Source organism: Trichosurus vulpecula, chromosome X, assembly GCF_011100635.1.
Source record: "Trichosurus vulpecula isolate mTriVul1 chromosome X, mTriVul1.pri, whole genome shotgun sequence".
Lineage (NCBI taxonomy): Eukaryota > Metazoa > Chordata > Mammalia > Diprotodontia > Phalangeridae > Trichosurus > Trichosurus vulpecula.
In genome coordinates this window covers 1,906,499-1,930,564 of record NC_050582.1, presented here as the reverse complement: position 1 = coordinate 1,930,564, position 24,066 = coordinate 1,906,499, and the positions used below count along the sequence as shown (strand labels likewise).

The window sequence follows — 24,066 nt, the reverse complement described above, 5'->3', positions numbered from 1 at the left end:
TTTCATGATTATCTTGAAGCACAGTCCATAGTATGTCTTCTGGGTTACTCTGCTGATCCTGGGCTCCCAAAACACATGTACATTGGAGCTGAGTGGCTGTATATACCTCCAAGTGGAACTGGTAGAGAATTTTAATAGCTAGTGTATAAGGTTTACATGTGCTTTACATACAAGTTCTCCTAACTCTTACCTATTTGGTATCTAATTTTTACTGCTCATTGACACACACCTTTGCCCTAAGCCTGGGATGGGGGCAAAAGTAAATAAGCGAAGGGGGTGGGGGCCCCCAATCCCCAGTTCCAAGCTTTTTCTCCAGGGTGAATGCACCTCTCATGCAGCAGGGGGCAGCTGTTGATCTGGGTTGGAATCTTCTGGGCCAAGTGAGGACTGTTCAAACTGTATCTATCACTCCAGCCCAATTTTATCATTTGAAAAGCTCTTTTCTCCATTCCTTTACTTTGCACTTCTCTCCAGAAGGGAGGGGGAGGGGAGTGGAAAGAAGGAGAATAAGCCTTTATATAGCACATAGTATGTTCTAGACACTGGGCTAAACAGGTTTGGTTTTTTTTTTTACAAATATCTTGTTTGATATGACAACATTTTGATGTAGATGCTGTTATTATGGTTGAGGAAACTGAGGCAAGGGTTAAGTGACTTACCCATGGTCACCCAGCTAGTAAGATCTGATGATGGAGTGGAACTCAGGTCTTCCTGACTCCAGGCCTGGCATTCTTATCTATCTCACCACCTAACTGCCTTGGAAAAGGCCCGGCCTGGTTGCTTGTAAGGAATAATAGGTAAGCATCATCTTCCCATGATCAAAAGCCTGTTATTTGTTTTTCAGACCTGCCAGAACAAAAATCACTCACTGTAGTTTATCTGAAACAGAAGTGATGTCTTAAACATAACAGTCTCCAGAGCAGATTTTTTACCAGAACTACTTGCTCTGAATTTGAGAAACTAGACCACATCTCCATAACCAGGTTCTGTAATACTGTGCTCATGGATAAGGGTGTCTGGAGCTTGGAAAGGTTAGATTTTCCCAGTGGGCACCATTGTTATCAATTACATAATTCATTCAACAAACCATTAGTAAGTGCTTATTTCATTCAGAGTATCCATTTCCTAGTTTTTTGCCTTGCTTAATCAGCGGGTCTTTGAAAATGGTATCTGTGTTGTTGCATCTTCCTGTATGGGAGACAACTTTTTGGAGGAGGTATTTTGCTTTCTCCCAAGTCAAATGTCTTTTTATGGCCAACAAAGTACAATGGGATCTCCATTGTGTTGTTTGTTTTATTTTAGTCAATTGCACGAAGAGAAAGATTAGCTCCTATGTTTTGTTTTGTTTTTTTTGGCAGGGTAATTGGGGTGAAGTGACTTGCCCAAGCTCAGACAGCTAGTACATGTGTCAAGTGTCTGAGGCTGGATTTGAACTCAGGTCCTCCTGACTCCAGGGCCAGTGCTCTACTCACTGTGCCACCTAGCTGCCCCAGATTAGCTCCTATGAACTATCACTTGCACCAAGTCAGCCTGTTCCCTTCTAGTAGCCTCATCGTGGATGGCCTCCATACATATGTAGGTTATTCTCATGATTTTCTATAAATGGGAAAATAGTTATTTGGGTCATTAGTTACTGAGGTTCTCTTGGTCATAGTAAGGGCTAAGATTTTAGGAGGCAGCTGGTGGTGCAATGGATAGAATCCAGAAGACCCGAGTTCAAATCTAGCCTCACACAATTACTAGCTGGGTGACCCTTGGCAAACCTCTGTCTGCTTTAGTTTTCTTACCTATTAAATGTGAATAATGATGGCACCTCCCTCCCAGGGCTGATGTTAGGATCCCATGAGAATAGTGTTCCTAAAAGGCTCAGCACAGTGCCCGGCCCTGGATGCTGCTCTGGAAATGTTCGCTGTTCTTTCTTTCCGCCACTTTTGGTGGAGTCCCCTCCATCTACAGTGAAATTCAATTCTTCACTGCCCTCAAAATCGTGTAGTCCCCAGCACCCACTTCCTGGAGGTGTGATCGAGTTCAGTTGCTTTTCCTGGCTTTGTTTTCTTCAGAGCCCTTTTAACATCCTCTAGGCCTCTAGCACCTCTCTGGGCACTGGGCTCCACTGTGCATTCCGGGCTTATGTGGGGAGCCAGGTGCTAAGCAAGACCAGACACAGTCCCTCCCTTTGTGGACTTGACATTTCCAGGGGAAGAACATTGCTACCCAAAGAGATGGGGAAGGCTTCCTGGAGGAGGAGCATTCTGCTAGGGCTTTAAAGAATGTGGAGGAATTGAACAATGCCTCCCCCCACCCCCACCAGAAATGTTTCTCTTTGTCTTCCCGGCACTGCTTACATACCATAAGCACTTAATTAGTGCTTGTTGAATTGAACTATGGGTGGAGATTGCAGAGGCAGTTGGGCTCCATATAAAGAAAACTTCTTAGCAATGAGAACTGTCCAGAAATGGCTTCCAGGGGGCCCACCTGTCATAGGCTTTTTGGTCAGCCATGGCTTACGCCACATGACCTCTTGTGAGTGAGCAATGACGGCTGCATGAACAACATTTGTGAGAACAGTGCTGGCCATCAGGGAGCTGCCCTCCTGATAATCATGACGGCAGGTGCTCTTATTATCCCCATTTTGCAGACGAGGAAGCCGAGGCAGACAGCTGGGAAGAAGTGTCTGAAGCTGGATTTGAACTTACATCTTCCTGACTATCCATTGCACCACTAGTACAACCTGAGTAATGGTCAGGAGGGAGTATGTTTGGAGAGTTCCAGGGTTGGTCCACATTCTATCTGACACTTTAGCTACCTGCATGACCCTGGGCAAGTCACTTAACTTGAGGTAAAGCTGCCTCAATTTCCCTAGGTTTGTGGTGAGAATCAAATGAGATCATATTTGTAAAGTGCCTCACACATAGTAGGTGCTTAATAAATGCTAGCTGCCTTCAGTCTGTCCTTCCTTCCTTCCATAGGGCCCAGTTGCCAGGCATTTTCCAGGAACAGTGTATTGTAGTGTTGATTTGATTACTGAGCTCAAAGTAAGAGGTGGAAAGGGATGGTGGGTGGGAGTGAAAGCATGACCATTTGGTATATGAAATGGGGCTGGCGAGCTCAATTTGCCCAAGATGAACTCCGGCACTGTGAAGGGGGAGGGGCGATGAGATGGGAAGTTTGATATTGTAAAGGATCATAGAGTTAACTGGAAGAGGCCTTAGAAGTCACCTGGTCCAGCCCCTTCATTTTACGATGAAGAAACTGAGGAAGCCCAGGGGAATAGCAGTTCATGACAGAGCCAACAGTCTTGGGCCTCTCATTGCCAATGCCGTGCCCTTTCCCCTGTTCAGCACTGCCTTCTTCCTTGGTTAGTGACGGTTCAGATGTCCTGGGGTTTATTTGGTGATTCTGAGGATATCCCAGGGAAAGGGCATGGCATTGGCAGGCACGGCCCCTTCCCTCCACAAACTGTTGAGCTCAGCAGGATGAAATGCAGTCCCCAAAAGGCGAAATCATTCAGCTAACAAATGAGCAGAAGTGCAAGCTAGATGTGAGGTATCATGCTTCATAGTGAATAGGCAAGAGAGAAGTCATTAGGCAGCTTGAGCTGTGCAGGGAATCCTAGGAAGACCCTCACCACTGAGACTCGAGTTTGGGATGTCTCAGGAAGCCGGAAAAGCTGTAGAATAGCCAAGCCGGCCTTCAGTGGTGCTTCCCCCGGCATCTCCCTAAGGTCACTGATGAGTCACATAGCCTTTCCAGTCTCTCCATTCCAGAGCACCTTAAGCATCCCATGGGTTTACTGCATTAACATCCACCTGATCCTTCAGGCTCTGGTTTGAGTGCCCAGGAGCTGAGGGCCAGCCCCATCCTAAACAAGCCGCCACCCAGGAACATGCAGTTTGCCTTCTTTCTCAGAGTTAAGATCCTGTAAGCTTTTTTTCTTCGTGTTTATGGAAATTATTGAATTCAGAAAACACTTTTATTTGTCTGGCCTGGGTACAGTTGGTTACACTCCTTTCTGCCTTTTCCACAATCCAACATAATAGAGGTTTAGGCCTATCACAGACAAAGTAAGCCCAGCCAGAAGAAGGTAACTGATTTTCCTGGACTTGTGAGATTTTCATAAATCCTAGTGAGAGATAACAGCTGTTGCTGAGTTTTTTAAATTTTCTTTCTTTCTTTCTTTAGAAGGAAGAAGCTTTCCTGGATTTAGATGGGTTCAAGAGACTCTTTATTTGAATTAGTCTTCCCTTAACTTTAAAGTTAATGGTCTGGCATTCCTCAACTTCCCCCCCCCTTCCCCCAAGTAAAACTATGCAGTCAAGGGCAGGTACATAGTCAGCATCTGAACACCAAAGGAATGCCAGAAGGCAGAAGCCCAGTGCAAGTCTAGGGCACTGTATTCCCTCCAAATCGTTGGCCTCCAGAGGATGGGGCATTTTGTGCAGCCAAGGTCACCAAAGGCGTGGAAGGGAGCAATGGCTGAACATTTGAGGGACATAGATTTAGAACGGAAAGGAACCTTTGATTTTCCAGATGAGGGAGGAAATAGACTCCATTGGGAAAGGTTGAGTGACTTGCCCACAGCCACAGATAGCAAGGGCAGAGAGGCAGGGCTTGAACTCTGACCAAGGCAGCATTTTTTCCTGCTGCAGCACTCTGCCATGCATCTAGTTCAGCCTCCTTATTTTACAAATGAAGAAACTGAGGCCCAGGAGGACAGTGATTTGAAGAGTAGTAAGAACTGGCAGAGGCCACTAGGTGGCATTATAGAGTGCTGGATTTGGTGTCAAAGAAGAGTTCAAATCTTGCTATGCAAGTAATAACCTTTGTTAGACTCAGTTTCCTCACCTGTAAGGCGATGGTAATAATCACTTGCCCCAGTGAGTTGTTGTATGACATCAGCTGAGATCATACAGGTAAAGGGCTTTGCAAATCTGAAAAGCGCAAAATCCACTAAGCCTGAGGGCCAAGGCCCCCATTCAGATGCACTCTCTCCATTACACCATGCTGACCTACTCCCTCCGAAGCAAAGGAGCCAGCGCAGCAGGTACCTTGTCACCCTAACGTGCCAGCCATGGAAATGTAGGTTATTAGCGTGGGGTGTCACAGGAAGAGCGCCTTAGCTAAGCAAGTCATTTTCCTTTTCTGACCTCAGTTTCTCCATCTGTCAGGTGAGAGGTAGGACTGCAGGGTTCTTAACCTAAGACCTGGGAATTTCCATTTACAATATTCTGATAACCATTTCCATAGACTTGGTTTCCTTTGTATTTATTGTAATCCTATCGAAGAGCATACAAATGGTATTTGGGGATGTGATCCCAAAAAGGTTAAGGGAGAAGCCCTGGACAGGGCCTCGAAGGCCCTTCCCAGCCTAGTTTTCTGCCATCCTGAGTGGTGCTTGTGCTGGGTGGCCGCAGAGAAGCCCTCAGATGAGTTCATGTTGGCAAGTCTGAAAGTGGGAGCTATTATTTGTGGCTGCTCTTGTAACTCTGAGAAAGTGAAGGGGTCACACCTAGGACATGGGGGCAGGGAGACTGTAGGAGCTGGCTATGGAGAGCAGTGGGGAAGATAAAGGACAAAAGTGGATGGGGGAGACTTAGAAAGGACTTGGTTTGACCCTTTGTTCACCGGAGAAAGACGATAAGCCCCAAGGCCAGGCTGGGCCAGGGAGGTTCATCAGGAGGCCATGCCTCGGAAGAGAGTGTGAAACCGGGCTGGAGGGGGAGATGGGGAAAGAGCAGGAGAGATCAGAGACCCGCCCCCAACCAAGCGGACAGACAGGCTTTTAGGGCCCTTTGCATCAAGGCAAGCCAAGAAACATCCACTCGGTGAGCCAAGAGCTGGGGAGCCAAAGGCTGGCTCAGTCTCTGCTTTTGAACTTGAACGGGAAGCTCCTCCGCTCCAGTAGGGCCCCACCTCTCTTCAATAAACAGGTCCCTCTTCCCCCCCCGCCCGGGGGCATTTGAATTGAAGTGCTAGCAGTGACCTGTTGGTGCAGGAGCCTAAACGCTCGCACACATTTGAAAAGCCCCGGGTCGTACTCTATCCCTGCCGGCCCAGAGACCGCCCTAGGGCCCCAGGCTGGCAGCCCCGCACTAAGGGCGGCCGAGGGCCGCTGAGCCAGTGCCTGGAACCCTCAGGCAGGCAGTGAGGTAGGGTGGGCGCGCGCGCGTGTGTGTGTGTGTATGTATGTATGTGTGTATGTATGTATGCTGAGCCCGTGCCTGGAACCCTCAGGCAGGCAGGGAGGTAGGGTGGGCGCGCGCGCGCGTGTGCGTGTGCGTGTGTGTGTGTGTGCGTGTGTGTCTGTGTGCGCTGAGCCCGTGCAGGCAAGCAGTGAGGTAGGGTGGGCGCGTGTTTTTGTGTGTGTGTGTGTGTGTGTGTGTGTGTGCGCGCGCGCGCGCGTGTGCGTGTGCACGCACACGTGAGCGCGGGGGGTCTGGCTGCCCCTCTAACTCGCTCCCCAAAGATCGGGCGGGCGGGGGTGGCTGCCCCGAAAGCTGCAGCTCTACGGGGGCCCAGTGCGGGGCGGGGGCCACGTGGGCCCGGGGGGGGGTGTCACACGTCCGAGCCCCGCCCGCACTGCAACTTGGGGGGGTGCGGGGGCCCAAGTGCGGGGTCCTCCCCGCGGGCCGCGGCGCCCGAAGCGCCCCGCCCCGCCTCCGCGCTCCGCTTGACGGGGCCCCGGGCTGGCGGGCGGGGGCTCGGGCTCCGGCTCCGGCTCCGGCTCCGGCTCCGGCCGCCGCTCCGCTCCGCGATTTGCAGGCGGCCGCGGGGCTGGGAGTCTCGCGCCGGGGGCCGGCGCTGTCTCGCGAGCCCCCTCCCCGCGCCAGCCAATGGGCTTGGCTGCTGGCGCCGCCCGCCCGCCTGGTGCAGAGCTCTGGGCGCTGCGAGCGGCGCTGCCATTTAAAGGGGCCGCGACCCCCGTCCCGGCTGCTAGGGAGGGAGGGAGGAGGAGGAGCTCGGGGCCGTCGCCGTCTGCAGCCCCCGGCTGGTAATCGCCACCCTAGCCACACTAGCCCCGCCGCAGGTAGGGGCAGGGCCGAGCCGGGCCCGGGCGAGGAGGGGCCGAGAGGGGTTTCGCTGTTCGCCCCGAGGGGAGCTGGGGAGGGAGCGCAGGTCCAAAATGTCTTCCTGGAAATGCCTGGGGTCGGGGGGGGGGAAGGTGGTGGGGGGCAATGGGGGGCCCGGGGGAGGGGCCGCCCTAGAGGAGAGGGGAGGGGCCAGAAAGGAGGGGGGGCGGGGAGGGACCAGCCGGGGCGTATGGGGGGGGTCGCGGGAGGGGGGGAGATCGGGACGGGAGGGGGAAAGCTGCGGGGAGGTGGGGGGGCGGGAGCAAGGAAGGAGGGCGGGTGGGGGGTGGGTAGGAGCCGCCCCCGCGGGGCTCACAACCCGGGTCAGGGTGGAGGCAGGGGGCGAGAGGAGGGGAACTTCGAGCCGGAGGCGTTGGGGGATAGGTGGGGGGAGGGGGTCGGGTCCGGGTTCGGGTCCGGGAGATAAGGCTGGCTCGGGCACCGGTCCAGGGTGGGGACCTGCTTGTCCCACAGGGGGCGCTACGCAGTGGAGGAGTGGTCAGCCAGGCGAGACTTGTGGGAATGCATGTCGAGGAAGGGGGGTGTCCAGAGGAAACCCAAGTAGAAAATGGGGTGTGTCTCAGAGGCAATGTAGGGAGGGGGCCTGGCTCCAACCATCCCTTTTGCCTCCTCTCCCACTTCTGACCCACAGCCCAAATCTAGTCATCCATGGACCCCAGCGATTTCTCCAGTTCATTTGACTCGCTGTCTCTGCCAGAGAAGCCCCTGGCAGGAGACCTTCCAGTGGACATGGAGTTTGGAGAAGATCTGCTGGGTTCCCAAACTGCCCCAAGCCAGGGCTGGACTCCTCCTGGACCACCACCAACCACTGAGGCCCTAGACTTGCTGGATACCCCTGCTGGCCTGGAAAAAGACCCGAGTGTTCTAGATGGAGCCACTGACCTCTTGGGACTTGGGGGGCTCCTCTACAAAGCACCCTCTCCTCAAGAGGTTGACCAAAGTCCGGAGGGCACACTGGGTTGGGCTTCAGGGGACCAGTCCCTCGAATCTGTCCCCAGAGGACAGGCCCCTGAAGTAGCCACGTCTGATCCTGGGGCACAAGGCACAAGCCCTGCCATGACTGAGGGGCTCCTGGAGCCCTTGGCTCCAGATGCACTGATCAACCTCGAAGAAGAGACACCATGCACAACTGGTAGAAGAAAGGGCCCCCCTGGGCAGGAGGAAGAGCTTCTGCAGGGGCAGCCCCCAAGCCCAAATGCCCCCCCAAGCCCCTCTGTGGGGGAAGCCCAGGGGGAGAGCAGCTCCAAGACCCAGCCCAGCCCCCCAGCACACCCCTCCTTGCCAGGTAGGTTGCTCTAATCTGGATGGAAACTGCAGGGTTCCTGGGCAGGGGGAAGGGGGGGCAGGAAGGGCTTTGCTTTCGAGTCTCTTCTCCTGCCCCAGCTGGCTTCTGGTGACAGGGTTCTTCCTTTGTGGCCTTGGGAAAAGACTAGGCTTCCTGGGCCTGAGAACTGCCGAACTGTGCTTCTGGAGGGGAGTGGGCTTTGTGGATAGGAGTCCCCAGTATCACACAGTAGGAATGCAGGGTCATGGCCTAGGCCTGAGTGTTTGTCAGGTTCTGGGGCCTACCCTGCTGGGAGAAGGGCATGGAGGAAGGAATGGGGGCCTGCTTAGATACAGGGCCTGAAGGCTTCTAAGCAGCCGTGTCCCAGCATTTGTACGTTCCCTTCCCCCATGTCCTTGGGTAGCTGCATTCCTTCTTGTTGGGGAAATTTTTGGTTTTGCAGAAAAAGGGGTGTGAAGCATGTTTCTGCAATCCTTAAGTCTGTGTAGATGATAGTCTCAGCCCCCAGAGACTGGGGGGAGGAAGGCCTCATGGGGTCAGTGGGCCAGGAATTGAGGCACAAGGAGGCCTGAGCAGGGCCCCATGTGGCCACAGACCCTGGAGTTTTCCCTTTCAGTTTTGAGGAAGTGGCCCAGGAATAGGGGGTGGGGGCAGTCGCAGGCTCAGTCTGCCTTTTCTTCCTTTGCAGGGGATGGCCAGACTGAGAAAAACAGCGAGCCGCCTCCTGAGAAGGTAAGCTGGGGAGGGCAACCAAAGGAGCCTGGCTCCCCCTGCAGCCCTGAGCCCTGGGGGGGGGGGGGGGGGGGGCGGTGCTTTCCTTGCTGGGGTAGCCTCCCCAGAGTGCTTTTCTTACTGCTGCTTCCTCAAGAGCAGACACATTCATTCTCCTGGCCTCCCCTACCTGCCTCCTTCTCCTTCAGGCCATCATCCCACCCCCCACCCCCAAAGGTCTGGGCTCCTGACCCTGGCTGACTGGCCGGCCCACCTTTGATGGCAGCTTTCTTCTTCTGTCCTATGTCTCCCAGGAACAGAAGAGAAGTGAGCGTGCTCGGAGGGTGGAAGCCCCTAAACCGGAGACAGTGGACTCCTCAGAAAGCAGTGAGTTCGTTCCAGGAAGATTTCGACCTTTGGGGGGGGTAGTGAGAGCAGGCTCTGAGAAAGTGGGTGGCTAGATTTTGGCTTGTGGCTTCTAGGTTCTCCAGTCTCCTGCCACATGTGGCTTGGGGCTCCTCTGTTCTGCCCTAGCTTGGCATGGGGAAGAAGGCTAATAGTGGGGGATCTGGGCCAAGGGCATTCATGATGGGCAGCCATCCATTTTAGCTGGGCTGTGCCCAGCCCTGAGCAAAGCAACATGGGGTGGTGACCAGTCCCCCATGGGGAGGGGGAGGGGACTAACCCTCTGACTCTCTAGCACCTGCTGGGTGCCCGGCCGGCACTGGGCTGAGAGCTTTTTACAAAGATGATCTCATTGGCTCTTCACAGCGGCCCTGGGAGGTGGGGGCTATGATGATTCCCATTTTACAGTTAAGGAAAGAGAGGCAGGCAGAGATTTGGTGATTGGCCTGTAAGTGTCCGCTCTGTCCGCCTGGCCCCACCAGCTGCCCGGGGCTGGGGCACTTAACCTTTTTGAGTTTCTCTTTCCTCATCTAGGTGAGGAAAATCCTTCGAGTGCCTCTGTGTGAGATATCTTTTTCTTTCTTAGACCCTCCCCAAAGGAGTTTGTGGGGAAATCCAGCTAGAGGGACAGCAAAACCTTAGGGGAGTGTCTGAGGGTTTAGAAGGCCAGGCCTCCTGGACCCCTGGAGGGCCGTCGTCGGCCCTGGGCTGTCACCTCATCCACTTCCTCTTTCAACAGTTCCAGTATCGGATGAGGACTCAGATGCTATGGTGGATGACCCCAACGATGAGGACTTTGTGCCCTTCCGGCCAAGGCGCTCTCCCCGGATGTCCCTGCGAACCAACTTGGCCCCCCGGGCTGCCCGCTCAGCAGGCACTAAAATGACCTGTGCCCACTGCCGGACCCCCTTGCAGAAGGGTCAGACCGCTTATCAACGCAAAGGGCTCCCCCAACTCTTCTGCTCCTCCACTTGCCTCACCACGTTCTCCAAGAAGCCTCTGGGCAAGAAAACCTGCACCTTCTGCAGAAAGTGTGTTGAGGGGCTAGGGGAGGGAGAACTGTGTAGAGCATGGGTCTGATTGGGCAGGGGTACTGTGGTGGTCCCTGGGAGGTGAAGGAGGGGTTAGAGGTGAGAAAGGACACTGCTGCTACTGCCTGTTCTGTGTCCTGCCCTACCTTTAGGGAGATCTGGAACACCAAGGACTCAGTTGTGGCCCAGACTGGGTCAGGAGGTTCATTCCATGAATTTTGTACATCTGTCTGCCTCTCCCTGTATGAGGCCCAGCAGCGGCCAGTGCCCCCAGCGGTCGATGCATCGGATGCCACCCGCTGCAGCATCTGTCAGAAATCTGGAGAGGTGAGGGGGGAAGGGGAGGGAGGCCACCCATGTGGTGGCCCTTGCCCCCCTGGTCACCTCTTGGCCGAAGCTGAGCTCTCTTGCAGGCCTGGGGGTGCCAGGCCTGCTGGAGCTTTGGTGTGCTGAAGGGTGCACTTGGGTGGTGCTGAGGCCTTTTGGGAGGGCCTGGCTAAGGCAGGGTCTTGGTGTGGCAGGTCCTGCATGAGGTCAGCAATGGTAGCGTTGTGCACAGACTTTGCAGCGACTCATGTTTCACCAAGTTCCGTGCCAACAAGGGACTAAAGACCAACTGTTGTGACCAGTGCGGAGCCTACATCTACAGCAAGGGGGGGGGCGGGGCCCCTCCTCCTGAACTGCTCTTCCACGAGGGCCAGCAGAAACGCTTCTGCAGCACAGCCTGCTTGGGGGGTTACAAGAAGGTGGGGCCAGGGAGAGACCTGGAGGGAGGGCAGCCACAGTGGGAAGAGGGAAGAAGGAGGGGCCAGACTGGACCAGGAATAAGACTTCAGCCTCCCCTTCCCTGTCACCCCAGAAAAACACCCGAGTGTACCCGTGTGTCTGGTGCAAGACGCTGTGTAAGAACTTCGAGATGCTATCCCATGTGGACCGGAATGGCAAGACCGGCCTCTTCTGTTCCTTATGCTGTACCACTTCCCACAAAGTGAAGCAGGCTGGGCTGGCTGGTAAGAGGAAGACAGGGCCTGTGCCAAGGTGTCTTGGGCTTGCTTCCCTTCCTCCCTTCTTCCTTCCCTGCCCGTATTCAGGCCCAATGGCATCCTTTTCTGCCTGCCCTGCTCAGGCTACTGTGCATCACACCTGTCCCCTTCTGCTTGGCTCTCATCCTCTCTTTCTTCCCCTCCCAGGCCCTCCCCGCCCATGCAGCTTCTGCCGCCGAAGTCTCTCTGACCCCTGTTACTACAACAAGACGGATCGCACAGTCTACCAGTTCTGCAGCCCCAGCTGCTGGACCAAGTTCCAGGTACCCCTGACTTGGGGCCCAGGGATGGGCCGGGGCAGTGTGCTTCAGGTAGAACCCAGAGTACTCTGACCAGCTGCTCTGTCTCCACAGCGTACAAACCCTGAGGGGGGCATCCATCTGAGCTGTCACTACTGTCACAGCCTGTTCAGCGGCAAGCCTGAGATCCTGGATTGGCAGGTGAGGTCTAGAATGGGCTCTGGAGTCCCTCCCCAGAGCCGAGTGTGCCAGCTCTGGCCCAACTGCCCACTTCCCCCTGGGGGGACCCTCTCTGCCTCACTCCAGGACCAGGTGTTCCAGTTTTGTTGCCGTGATTGCTGTGAGGACTTCAAAAGGCTTCGGGGTGTGGTGTCCCAGTGCGAGCACTGTCGTCAGGAGAAGCTACTTCATGAGAAACTCCGCTTCAGTGGGGTGGAGAAGAGCTTCTGTAGTGAAGGTCAGGCCTGGAGGGGGAGGGGGGGACAGGGAAGCAAGGGCCTGAGGTCCTTCCACCTTTTCGTTCCCTGGGCCTGGTAGAAGCCAAGCCACTCGGGCACCACCAGCTTGCGCTTACTTGATAAATGCTGGATTAGATTGTACAATGAGGGGCATCTAGAGAGGTCTCTTGGGAAACATCCAGATGTTCAAGGTTCTAGGGCTCCTGCATAGCCTGTTCTACTGGGGGTGGGGGGGTGGTGATGGTGGGGCTCCCAGGTCTTGTGATTGCTTTCTTTACTACAACCCTTGGGAGGTAGGTGGTGCAGCTTGTCCCCTTCATGTGTTACAAATGGGCTTGAGAGAGGGGATGCAGTTTGCCCAAGGTAGCCCTGCTTCCAAAGAGTGCTGGTGAATCTCAGTGGCTGGCACTGCCCAGCTCTGCCTGGGCTGGTCCTGAGGGTGTTGCCCCTTCTCTGCAGGCTGTGTGCTGCTCTACAAGCAGGACTTCACCAAGAAGCTGGGCTTGTGCTGCATCACCTGCACCTACTGCTCCCAGACCTGCCAGCGTGCGGTCACCGAGCAGCTGGATGGCAGCACCTGGGACTTCTGTAGTGAGGACTGTAAGAGCAAGTACCTACTGTGGTACCGTAAGGTGAGAGGGGAGTACCTGGGGAGGGAGGGGGTGAGGAAGGAGAGGTATCTGGCAAGGCTGAGGGCTGAAAGTCCACTGGTGCCCTCAGGCTGCCCGCTGCCATGCCTGTAAACGTCAAGGGAAGCTGTTGGAGACGATCCACTGGCGGGGGCAGATCCGGCACTTCTGCAACCAGCAGTGTCTGCTTCGCTTCTACAGCCAGCAGAACCAGCCCAACCTGGACACTCAAAGTGGGCCCGAGAGCCTCCTCAACAGTGAGTAAGACCAGAGACCTTGAGCCACCAGGCCCTGCATTTCCCCACCTCCTGGGGAAGGGGCGCTGCAGTCCTTGGTGTGGCCTTACTTTTCCTCAAGGGGCGGCCGTGTTGGTGCCATACCCTTCTCCACACTGAGGAGTAAAATTGTTGGCTCTCCGCTCCTCCCTCCCAAGACCCCCAAATCTCTATTTCTGTGACTTTGTGACTGGAATTCCTATTTGTTTTCCCTGAGATAGTCCTTAGATTAAAGAAATGTCTTTTTTATTTTCAGATCAGTCTCCAGAGCCTAAGCCCTCTGCACCCTCCCAGCCCAAAGTGACCAGCAGCACCACAGCGGTGAGAGCCCAAACAAGAGAGGGAGGGGGATCCAGGCCCTTAACTGTCTCTGCATTTTCTGCCACATTTCTGTCGCTGCAGGCTGCTTCGAAAAGCCGCTCGGTCCCAATTGATCCTACTCCCCCACCCCCACCTTCGATGCCCCGAAAGAACAAAGCCGCCATGTGCAAGCCCCTGATGCAGAATCGGGGCGTGTCCTGCAAGGTGGACATGAGGTCCAAAGGGTGTCAGACAGGTGAGAAGCAGAGGGGAAGGCCTGCTGGCTCTGGGGAGGCAGAGGCCGAACTTCTCAGGAGTCCTTGGGCCGTTACTCTTCTGAGCAGGGGGTTTGTGGGAGAGGATGGCCAAATGCAGGAGGGCCTTGGGTACTATCTCCTCAGAGCAAGACTGGAAGCCACAGGTGATCGTGCTGCCTGTCCCAGTGCCCATCTTTGTCCCAGTGCCTATGCATCTGTACAGCCAGAAAGTCCCGGTGCCTTTGTCACTGCCTATCCCAGTAAGTCACTGTGCCCTTCCAAGGACTGAAAGCCAGCACCACAACCAGCAACGCTCCCCTCTCTAACCGCCCCTGCCTCATGCTGCCCAATGCCCCCAGGTACCTGTGCCCATGTTCCTGCCCACAACTCTGGAGAGCACAGACAAGATTGTGGAAACTATTGAGGAGCTGAAGGTGAAAATTCCATCCAACCCTTTGGAGGCTGACATCCTGGCCATGGCAGAAATGATAGCGGAAGCTGAGGAATTGGACAAGGCCTCATCTGACCTCTGTGGTAATCCAGGAAAAGGCTCCTTGTAGTAGTGGCAAGGGTGCCGACTAAAGAAGCTAGATTTGAGTGGGGGCGGGGAGGGGAGGTACAGTAACCAAACCCATGTCTCTTCCTGCCTCCAGACCTAGTAAGTAACCAGAGCACAGAAGGGCTGCTAGAAGACTGTGATCTGTTTGGACCAGCGAGAGATGACGTTCTCGCCATGGCTGTGAAGATGGCCAACGTCCTGGATGAGCCAGGGCAGGACCTAGAAGCTGACTTCCCTAAGAGTGAGTGTTCCCCCTCTTGGTATCCCACAGAATGGGGAAGAAGCTAGCAGAGTATGCTCTCAGTGATCCCAGAACAGTCAGCTGGCATCAGGAAGAGGGAAATGGGGCTCAGACTGGGGTTGGCCCTGATGGCTCCCAGACTTGCTTCATCTCTGGAGGGTCTTCTCCTCAGGCCTTTAGATAATCTAGCTCAGAGGTACCACAGACCACAGAATGCTAAGCACCTCTAGTAAGGCCCGGACCGTGTAGCCAAAGAAACTTGGAAAAGAAAAGGTTGCCAAGGGATGCAGTGGCATGGCCCAGGGAAGGGAAGTAGGACCAACATCACATCAGCAGGAAAGGACTGAGCTCATTAAAATGCAGGTTCTACCAAGGGAGCTTCTCCAAACTTGCCTTAGTTTCCCCCTCTTTAAAATCAAGACGGTGGACTAATTGGCCTCTCAGGGCCCTTCCGCTTCTAAATCTATGATAACCTCAAAAGGGCCCACTAAGCGCCTCCTCCCTTCTTGCCCTCTACCAGATCCCTTGGACATCAACCCCAGTGTGGATTTCCTCTTTGACTGTGGCCTGGTGGGACCAGATGATGTCTCTACTGACCAGGACCTGCCCCGAGCCATCAGAAAGGTGAGGCAAGACCACAACTACTGCTGTCCTAGGAGGAGGAGCCGCTTGGTCACTATCTTGACCCCTTTGCACTCCCACAAACTGACCCAAGTTACCTAACCCCCTGCCACTGCCCAGACTCCAAGAACAGGCTGTGATTTGTGACCTTGTGGCCCTTGGAATCTTGCCAATCCTCCCACTAAGTCCTAGGAGAAGGCTGCTCTCCTGCCTGACTGCCCTGGGTGGCCTCACCTTTGGTCTGCAGCCCTGGCTCCCTTCTTTCTCTATACAGGGTCAGAAGCGGCTAGTGCTTTCTGAAAGCTGTTCCCGGGATTCCATGAGCAGCCAGCCCAGCTGTACAGCCCTTAACTACTCCTATGGTGTCAACGCCTGGAAGTGCTGGGTGCAGTCAAAGTATGCGGGTGGGGAGTCAAGCAAGGCCGAGGAGCTGCGCTTTGGCCGTGAGTGAGCAGGAAGGGGGCAGCAAGGGCACTGGGCTGGATCTTGGCTGAGGATGTCCTGAGGAGCAAAGGACTTCTGCATTCCAAGGAGGCCTAGGCCAGTTGGCAGGGCCCCAAATCTGAGGGCTCTCGTTCTAGGTCTGGTGGAAATTGCATAAAACAGAAATGTAGCACACCATCGCTCGGCTTGGTTTTGTGCATTTGTCTTTCCCTTTGTTTCTCCTTCCAAACCCTCCCAATCCCTTCTTTCTCTGGCCTGGGTGGTGCAGTCTGTTCCGGGAGAACCTGTCCCAAGACCTGTAGCCTCCTGCTTCCCTTTAGGGCATTCCCCTTTTCCTGTGCACCGCCACTCACTATTCTTCCCTACAGCCAAGCCAATGCGGATCAAAGAAGACATCCTGGCCTGTACAGCTGCTGAGCTCAACTATGGCTTGGCCCAGTTTGTAAGGGAAATAACCCGACCCAATGGCGAACGATATGAGCCTGACAGCATCTACTATCTGTGTCTTGGCATCCAACAGGTATCCCCTGTGGCCCACCCACTTAGGCCTTGAAGCAGCCTGGCCAGGATCAAGCCCTCGGGGGGACCAGTGCAGGGCAGGCCTCTCTGGCTAGAGCAGAGCTTAGGCTCTGATGGCCCACACAGTAGCCACAGTCATGTCTTGAGTCTCCATTTTATCCTCTCTGCACTTAGGGATAGGGTGGGGACTGTTTAATCTGCAGGGTTTGTGGGGGGGGAGAACAGAGTCAAGAGAGGGGAAGATGGGAGACTTCCTTTATGAATTAAAGAGCTACTGCTGAGTGGCCTCAGTTCCTAGTGTTGCCTGCAGGCTGGCTGCCATCTCCCACTAGCCCCAGCTGCTGCTGTCCCTGGGAGGAGGCGCCAGGGCGGCCTTGTCACCCAGCAGGCTTCACGGCCTCCACTGTCCTCCCACAGTACCTCCTGGAAAACAACCGAATGGTGAACATTTTCACGGACCTTTACTACCTGACCTTTGTCCAAGAGCTCAACAGGGCCCTGAGCAGTTGGCAACCCACAATCCTCCCCAACAGTAAGTAATCCCCTATGATCTCGAAGCAGGAGCAAACTGAAATTTGGGAAGCGGCTTTTTCAGAATTTAGAAGGCTTAGGCCAAGGCACCTGCACCTTAGCTTGGGACTGAGCTCCTGAGGAAGCCTGGTGTCCAGACTGTCTAAAGAGCTGCCAGGGGTGGGGGGCAGCGGGACTGGACTGCTGGAACCACCATCTTCCTAAGAGCAGAGGGCATCTAATGTACACATTGTCCCCCCCAGCACTCCCCTTAGCACTCGCTAAGCATCTGGGCAAGGAGGTAAAGAAGGGAGATTGATGTTTTGGGGCCATCTCATGTCATTGTACTTCTGGCAGGCTAAGGCCTGGGGGAATGAGAAGGGGCTGCTCCAAATGCCCAAGGGAGAAGTCGGGGCAGCTTTAAGCCTTCACCCTGGGCATTAATTAGCCTGGGAGGCTCCTATTACTTCTGCCCCTTTCCCTATAAGGATGCAGAGAATAGAAAATGGAAGTTTACACATCAGATTTACAAAACAACCTAAGTGAAAACCCAAATCTGCATCCGTGTGTGGCTCACTGACTGCCGGACCTCTCGGTAGGGCCAGGATAGCTCCTCCTAAGCCTGTGCTTCTTCTCCCTCCTCGCCAGACACAATATTCTCCCGGGTGGAGGAGGAGCACCTCTGGGAGTGCAAGCAGCTGGGCGTCTACTCTCCCTTTGTCCTTCTCAACACTCTCATGTTCTTCAATACCAAGTTCTTTGGCCTGCAGACGGCAGAAGAGCACATGCAGCTGTCCTTCACCAACGTGGTGCGCCAGTCACGTAAGTGCACCACTGCTCGGGGCACCACCAAGGTAGTGAGCATCCGCTACTACGCACCTGCCCGCCAGCGCAAGAGTCGAGGTAGGTGCAGCGTGCACACCACTCCCTCTCAGGCTGCCCCCTCCTGGCTCTCTATCTGTGGGCCTAGGGTAGTGCGATTGAATGGGAAGGGGTTTGTGTGTGATCAATGAGCCTCTTCCCAGTGTGCTTCGTGGCCTGGGCCGTGTGTGTGTGTGTGTGTGCGCGCGCGCGCGTGTGTGTGTGTGTGTGTGTGTGTGTGTGTGTGTATGTGTGCGTGTGTGTGTGTGCGCGCGCACAGAGGAGGGAGGGAAGGAAGGAGAGAGCAGAGGAGAAAGGTTTTCCTCAGTTTCCTGTTACCTGAATGATCATGTCATCTCAATGACAGCCATGGGCTTTATTGCTAAAGGAGGCTGCTGTTTCATATGCGTGCCCGTGGTACATATGTTTGTGTGTGAGTGGCTCCCCAGGTGGCTGGGCTGATATGGGAAAGCGGGCAGGCGGGCAGCGGTGTTCACACTGGTCAGGTTGTTGGTGACCATCTCTTTGGGAGGATTCCTGAGAACCTCCCTACAGCAGGTGCTCTGGATGACCTAGGGAAAGAGCAAATGCCTGATTTGCTTTTTCCCTAAGTCTCATGAGCAGGTGAGCCTGGGCCTGTTGGCCTGAAGCAATGAGCTGACCGAGACTGACATGGGCTCTCTTATGCCTGTGGAATTCCAAGGCCTGATGATCCTCGTGGGCCTTCACCCCCCAGTCCAGTCCCCAAAGCCAGGGGTCCTTCACCCTTTTAGTGTTCTGGACCTTTTTGGCAGTCTGTCTGGGGAAGCCTGTGGATCCCTTCTCAGAAGACCTAAAACAAACTACATGCAGTTGCAAAGGAACCCAATTCGATTGAAATAGTTATCAAAATATTAAGAAAGCCAAGTTCATGGATCCCTCACTAAGAACCCCTGTTCGAGATCATTCATAGAGCATGGGAGCTGGAAGGGGCCTTTCTTGTGCCCTGGCCCCTGTGGGCATCAGTCTGCCAAAGCCTCTGGGCCCCTTCTCTGACTCATGCCTTAAAATGCTAAAAGTAAAACACGAGGTTCCAAAGGAAACAAATTCTATTAAAATAGAGCCAGCAGAATTTGTTTCTGAAGTTCTGAGACCCCCAGGTTGAGAATCTGTCCCTGAGCTGACTTGCAATCCTTCTCCAGACACCAATTCGGGGAAGCGGAAGAGGGAGGAGGAACTTCCTGTCTTGGAACAGCGTGAGAACCGTATGAACCCTTTGCGCTGTCCTGTCAAGTTCTATGAATTCTATCTCTCCAAATGGTGAGTGGGAAGGCCGAGGCAGTTGGTGCTGAGTGATTGGGGCCAGGCCATAGGCCACAGGGATGTTTTCGGGTCCCCTCTGCTCACTGGCCCACTCTCCTCCTGTAGCCCCGAGAGCCTGCGGAGTCGGAATGATGTGTTTTACCTGCAACCAGAGCGCTCTTGTATTGCTGAGTCTCCACTCTGGTACTCTGTGATCCCCATGGATCGGAGCATGCTGGAAAGTATGCTCAACCGCATCCTGGCTGTTCGTGAAATCTATGAAGACCCAGGTCGTCCTGGAGAGGAGGACCTGGACTGAGCGTGCCATGCGTATACACTCTCCACACCAATGTCTGTCCTGTGGCCCACCCCTTCCCTTGAGAGGGGCTGGCCCAGGCGCCAATGCTGCTCATTCTGAAGGGCCCTGCCCACCCCTCCCCACTCCTTCTCCTGAGGCCTGCCCTGGGAGCACCTGGCTTTCTGCCTTCTTCCATATCACTTGTCATTGCTGAAGACCCTGTTCCTTTGCTCAGGGGCTCTTCTCCCAGTGCTAGGTTCCACTGGGGGGTCTCCCCTGTGCCTCGGAGCAACACTCTTCGCCCTTGGGCCAGATTGGGGTGGGAGGTTGGGGGGGCGGGTAGAAGGGGGAAGGCTTGGTGACAGGTATAATAGCCCTCACCTTGCTGGTCTTCGAGGCCTTGCATGAGCAGGCCTAGGCAAGGGAAGTCAGTGCCCTGGTGCCCTTAGTGGGTTGCCAGGTTTGGGAAAGAGCCCTGGTGCCTTCCCTTTCCCCTTCCTAAAGGTGCCACTCCAGGGCACTCGCCATGAAAGATCCCCAGGGCAGGGGTGGGGGGAGGGGGAGAGGACCATTTCCCCTGCAGCACAGGGCTTAGCCACTACTTCCTCTGCCAGGCCTCCCCTCACAGCTGGACTCCTATGAGCACTTCCTCCCTCCCAGGCACCAGGGCCTTGTACTATGAATCTAGTGATTTTCCCAGTGCTTTTTCCCTTTCTGCCACAGGCAGAGAATGACTCTTGAGTGCGGGGTGCGGACTTCTGCTCCCCGCATCTGTGTGTCCATTTGACTCGGCCAGCCACGGCATCGCCGTGCTTCCCCCCTTCATGGCTTCCTGCCCGCTCCCCCTCGAGCTCAGTGGGCAGTTCCCACAGCAATAACCATGCCCATTCCTGGCATGGGATCTGATTCCCCACCCCTGTCCTACCCCCATTGAAGAACCAGGCTGAGCCTGTGGGGGCCTCTGACAGTTTGGGTGACATCTGACGGGGAGCTGAGTCGGGAGGCACCTCCTCCCCGCTGCCTTGTTTTTCTTCTTCCCCCTCATTGCCTTGTTCCAGGTTAGCTAAATAGGGTCAGGCTGAGGGGTGGCCAGCTTCCCCCCAGTGGCTTTGCTGTTCCCTGGCCCCATCTCTGTGTTTTTCTAACTGTTATCGGTTTAGCCGCTGTTGAAATTGTATATATTGTTGTGAGGCGCCTCGCCTGTCCCCGCAGTGATGCTGACGCCCTCGTGTTGTAGTGAGAGAAGCCGTTGTCACAACTAACCTTCTGTCCCTGGAACTGTTCGTTTCAAATAAAGATTCAAAAGTACTGCTACTTCCCCTCTTTGGGGAGCTCAGAACCAGGGGGTGTGGTCTCCCTGCCTGAGAAGGGGGAAAGTAGTGGGGGGGCAGGATCTGCAGAAGGGGCAGGGGCTGGGGTGGCATGGCTAAGGCCAGCAGCAGTAGGCAGGGTCCTACTTGGGAGAGTAAGGCCCCTGGCTGGGCATGGTGGGAGGGGTGGTCAAGGCCAGAGCAGCAGGCAGAATCTTCCCCTTCCCTCCCAAAACTGGAGAAATCATGGAGAGCAGGACCCTAGCTGCCTTGTCTGCTTTGCTGAGGTTCCAGCCAACAGAAGGGAGAGAGGCAGCTAGCTTGGCCTCCTGGGTGCCCAAGTGGGCCCTGCTGATTGCCCAGGCCTTTGGATGGGGGCCCTTCCCCACAGCAAGCCCTGCCCAGGCCCTCCTGCTCCCTTCTCCACCTCCTCCCAGTGCCACCACCAGGCTGCACAGTCGTGGGCTTAGTAACTCATGTTGGCTTGCTAAGCTGCAGTTTTGGCTCTGATTGAAGCGTAAAGGCTCAGCCCCAGTTCAACCTAGGTTTCAGGCTTCTATGAGCAGGCAGGTGTGGGAAGACGGGAGGTGGGAGCTGCCAAAAGGCAGACTCAGAAGGTGAGATGGGCTTCATTTAGGCCGACAGGTGGGATGCCACAGGAGAGATGGGGCCCCCAAAGCCCATATCCCTCCTGTCACCCACCTTTAGGACCTGGAGCTCGCCCGTAGTAGAGGTCCCCTTCTCCCCCTCCTACCAGGGCACAGAAACAGGCAGCATTTCCCCGTCTCCCTCTGTCCCCTTGGCCCTGTGTCTCCATTGTTTCAAGAGGTCATCAGATGACACCCTTTCTTTACCCCAGGTCTGAGGCCAGCTCATTTCATTGTCATCACCTCTGTGCCAGAGACAAAGGGCCAAGTTTTAGCCCCAACAGGCAAGGGAGCGCCCAGCTAGTGGAGTGAAAGCAAGACTTGAACGCAGGCCTCATATGTCTAGGTCTAGTGTCACTTCTGCTCCTATGACACCAGGGTCAGGGACCTCAGGAAGGAGGAAAGTTGAATACTCATGAGCTGTTTTATAGGGAGATTCTGTGCCAGCCTCTTCAGTAGTGCTTTACATAGTTTTAATATCAAATTCATCTTTGAATCTTAAGGGTTGGAAGGGCCTTGAGTCCAACCAGTACTTGAACTGAAATCCCACCTGGGAAAGGCCCAGTCAGGGGCCATGCAGCTTCATCTGCCTCCATCAAACCTCCCAAGGCAGCCTGCACAACTTAGGGCTCTCATTGCTAGCAAGCTGTTCCAGACTCAGTTGGTCCCCTTTTTCACTACCTCACATGAAAGAAAGCCCCCTCTTTACATAGTGCAGGAATTACCTTCTAGTCTACAATCTTATGGCCACATGCCTAGCCTTTGGGGTCTTGAAGGTTCCGAACGAGCTCCAGCTGTCCCATCATGCTGAGAGGCCCCATGCCAGTTGGTGTCTCTTGTCTGGAGAAGTTAGCACCCTGACCACCAGGTGATGACCAGCAGGCTCACGTAGGCATGGACAGAGAGGCCTTGGCAGCTTTCTCCATTTCCAGAAGGTGACGCAAGTAGCAATGAGCAAAGTGAGGATCTCAATCCAGCTCCTCTGACTCCAAGTACAATTGCTTTCGACACAACTGGATTTCTGTCAGTGGGAAAAGACCAAATCCAGGTGTATTGTCCCCAGAAGGCTCTTATCATATTGTACGTGTTCAGCCCAGGAGTTCTGGATGGTGGATTACCATGATGTAATGACCCCAGCCCAGTGATGAGGATTAGGCCCCCTCCTGTTGGAGACGAGAATGGCAGGCTGGGAGTATTAGATGATGTGTAGACAGACGGGGTGGGGAGGACAGAAATGACTCTGTTTTAGGAGTTAGGTGAGTATTGGAGAATCTTGTTCTGGTCCAGCTTGACAGAATGGCTGGCCGCTGGAGGCTACTCAGGACCTGCAGAAGAAGTCTTTGAATCTCCCTCAGACCTCTGCTCTAGCTATGCCCCCCTCTCTGGACCCTCCACTTGAAGGCCTGCAATCACACAACAGTGTGCATCTTTGGGCAGCTAGGTGGCGCTGCAGAGGGTAGAGCGCTGGGCTTGGAATCAGTAACACTCATTTGCCTGAGTTCAAATCTGACCTCAGTCACTTACTAGCTGTATGGCTCTGGACAAGTCACTTACCCTGTCAGAAGGAATGTGGCAAATCACTGTAATATCTTTGCCAAGAAAACCCCAAATGGGGTCATGAAGAGTTGGACATGACTAAACGGTAACAATCTCTTAGGAAGGGCCTACGTAATTATATGGGCCTAAGCTGCACCCCATCCCTTTAATTTCCATCTGGAGCCCCCAAGTTGATTCAATTCAAGTACCGCTCAACTCCACCTCTGCCCAAAGCCCTGTGCTCAGCCCAGGCTTACATCCCCAACTGCCTACTAGGCGTCTTCAATTGGATGTCCCAAACAGAGCTCATCTTCCCCTTCTGTCTTTCTGACTTCCTTGTTACTGCTGAAGGCACTGCCATCTTCCCAGTCACCCAGGCTCCCAACTTAGATACCTGTCATCCTCAATTCCTCACTATCTCTTGCCTGCCCCTTCCCCCCTTCCAATCTCTTGCCAAGCCTGTCTCCTATACGCCCCTTCCTTTCCTCTGACAATGCCACCTCTCTGGTACAAGGACACCTGGACTGCTGCAATGGCTTCCCTGCCACAAGTGTCTCCCCAATCCAGTCCCTCCCTTCAGCTGTCGAAGTGATCTTCCTAAACCACCCTCCCTACTCAGTAAACTCCAGTGGCTCCCTCTCACTTCTGGGATCAAATAGAAAGTCCTGTTTGGCATTCAAAGCCCTTCATGATCTGCCTACCACCAGCTTTCCAATCTTACACCTTCTCTCTCCCAGCCCCTTGCTGCCTTCCCTCAGGAGACCAGGTGGGGCCAACTTTCATCTGTGCTAGTACAAGGCAACTCTTACCTCCTGCTGCCAAGCCAATCCCCCTACTGAGATGTGGAGAACCTTCCCTTTCACCTCAGGTCTTCCATCTCTTGCTTTGAGAGTGTCTTGAGGAAAGAGTAAGGGGTGAGTCAGTGGGGAGCAGGATTTCCTTCTCCTGCCATGTAGGTTTGACTTTCATCTCCTGTTCTACTGTCTCCTGCCTAATTTTCAGTCTTCCATCTTGTACTGCACTTGTCTCCTACCTGATCTCCAGACTCCTTTGAGGGTACAGGAGTGGCACCTTCTACTCAGTGATGAACATTCTCATACCTGGTCATACCCTACTTCATCCCAGTGATTCTGAACCTCTGTAGCTCAAAAGCCAAACCCCATTCTCCACCTCTACCCAATTCCTCATTCCCATCACCCTCAACCCTCCCACCCCAAAGTTTCAACCTAACTCCACCCAGCCCTTCCACTGTACCCTCTGGAATGCCTGTTCCATAGGCAACAAACCTACCTTCATCCTAAATCTTTTCATCTCCCACTCCTTCCATCTACTAGCTATTACTGAAACTTGGCTCTCCCCCACACCATGCACACACACACACACACACACACACACACACACACCACAGCCACCCTTGCCAGTATTGGCTGCATCTTCACTCATTCTCCTCCGCTCCCTGGTCCACACGGAGGAGTTGGAATCCTCTTTGCTCCCCATGGCCACTTCCAGGTTCTC

General features: G+C 54.5%; 1 protein-coding gene across 2 annotated transcripts; it reads left to right on the top strand.

Annotated features, from left to right (window-relative positions):
- The first annotated feature begins 6,871 nt into the window (after nt 1–6,871).
- Nucleotides 6,872–20,388, top strand: ZMYM3 (zinc finger MYM-type containing 3). Of its 2 annotated transcripts, XM_036740197.1 has the most exons (25): nt 6,872–7,027; nt 7,723–8,376; nt 9,065–9,108; nt 9,402–9,471; nt 10,232–10,523; nt 10,676–10,850; nt 11,045–11,269; nt 11,383–11,533; nt 11,714–11,829; nt 11,920–12,006; nt 12,112–12,262; nt 12,723–12,895; nt 12,984–13,149; nt 13,424–13,488; nt 13,570–13,723; nt 13,869–13,984; nt 14,084–14,258; nt 14,378–14,524; nt 15,045–15,148; nt 15,420–15,588; nt 15,958–16,109; nt 16,526–16,640; nt 17,267–17,521; nt 18,661–18,778; nt 18,887–20,388. In XM_036740197.1, exons 2-25 carry the CDS (start codon nt 7,740–7,742, stop codon nt 19,077–19,079), a joined length of 4,050 nt encoding a protein of 1,349 aa, XP_036596092.1. In that variant the 5' UTR covers nt 6,872–7,027; nt 7,723–7,739; the 3' UTR covers nt 19,080–20,388. The 2 variants fall into 2 exon arrangements, with proteins under 2 accessions (XP_036596092.1, XP_036596091.1); XM_036740196.1 differs by having other exon boundaries at nt 6,922–7,027; nt 13,424–13,723; nt 18,887–19,364.
- The last annotated feature ends 3,678 nt before the right edge of the window (nt 20,389–24,066 follow it).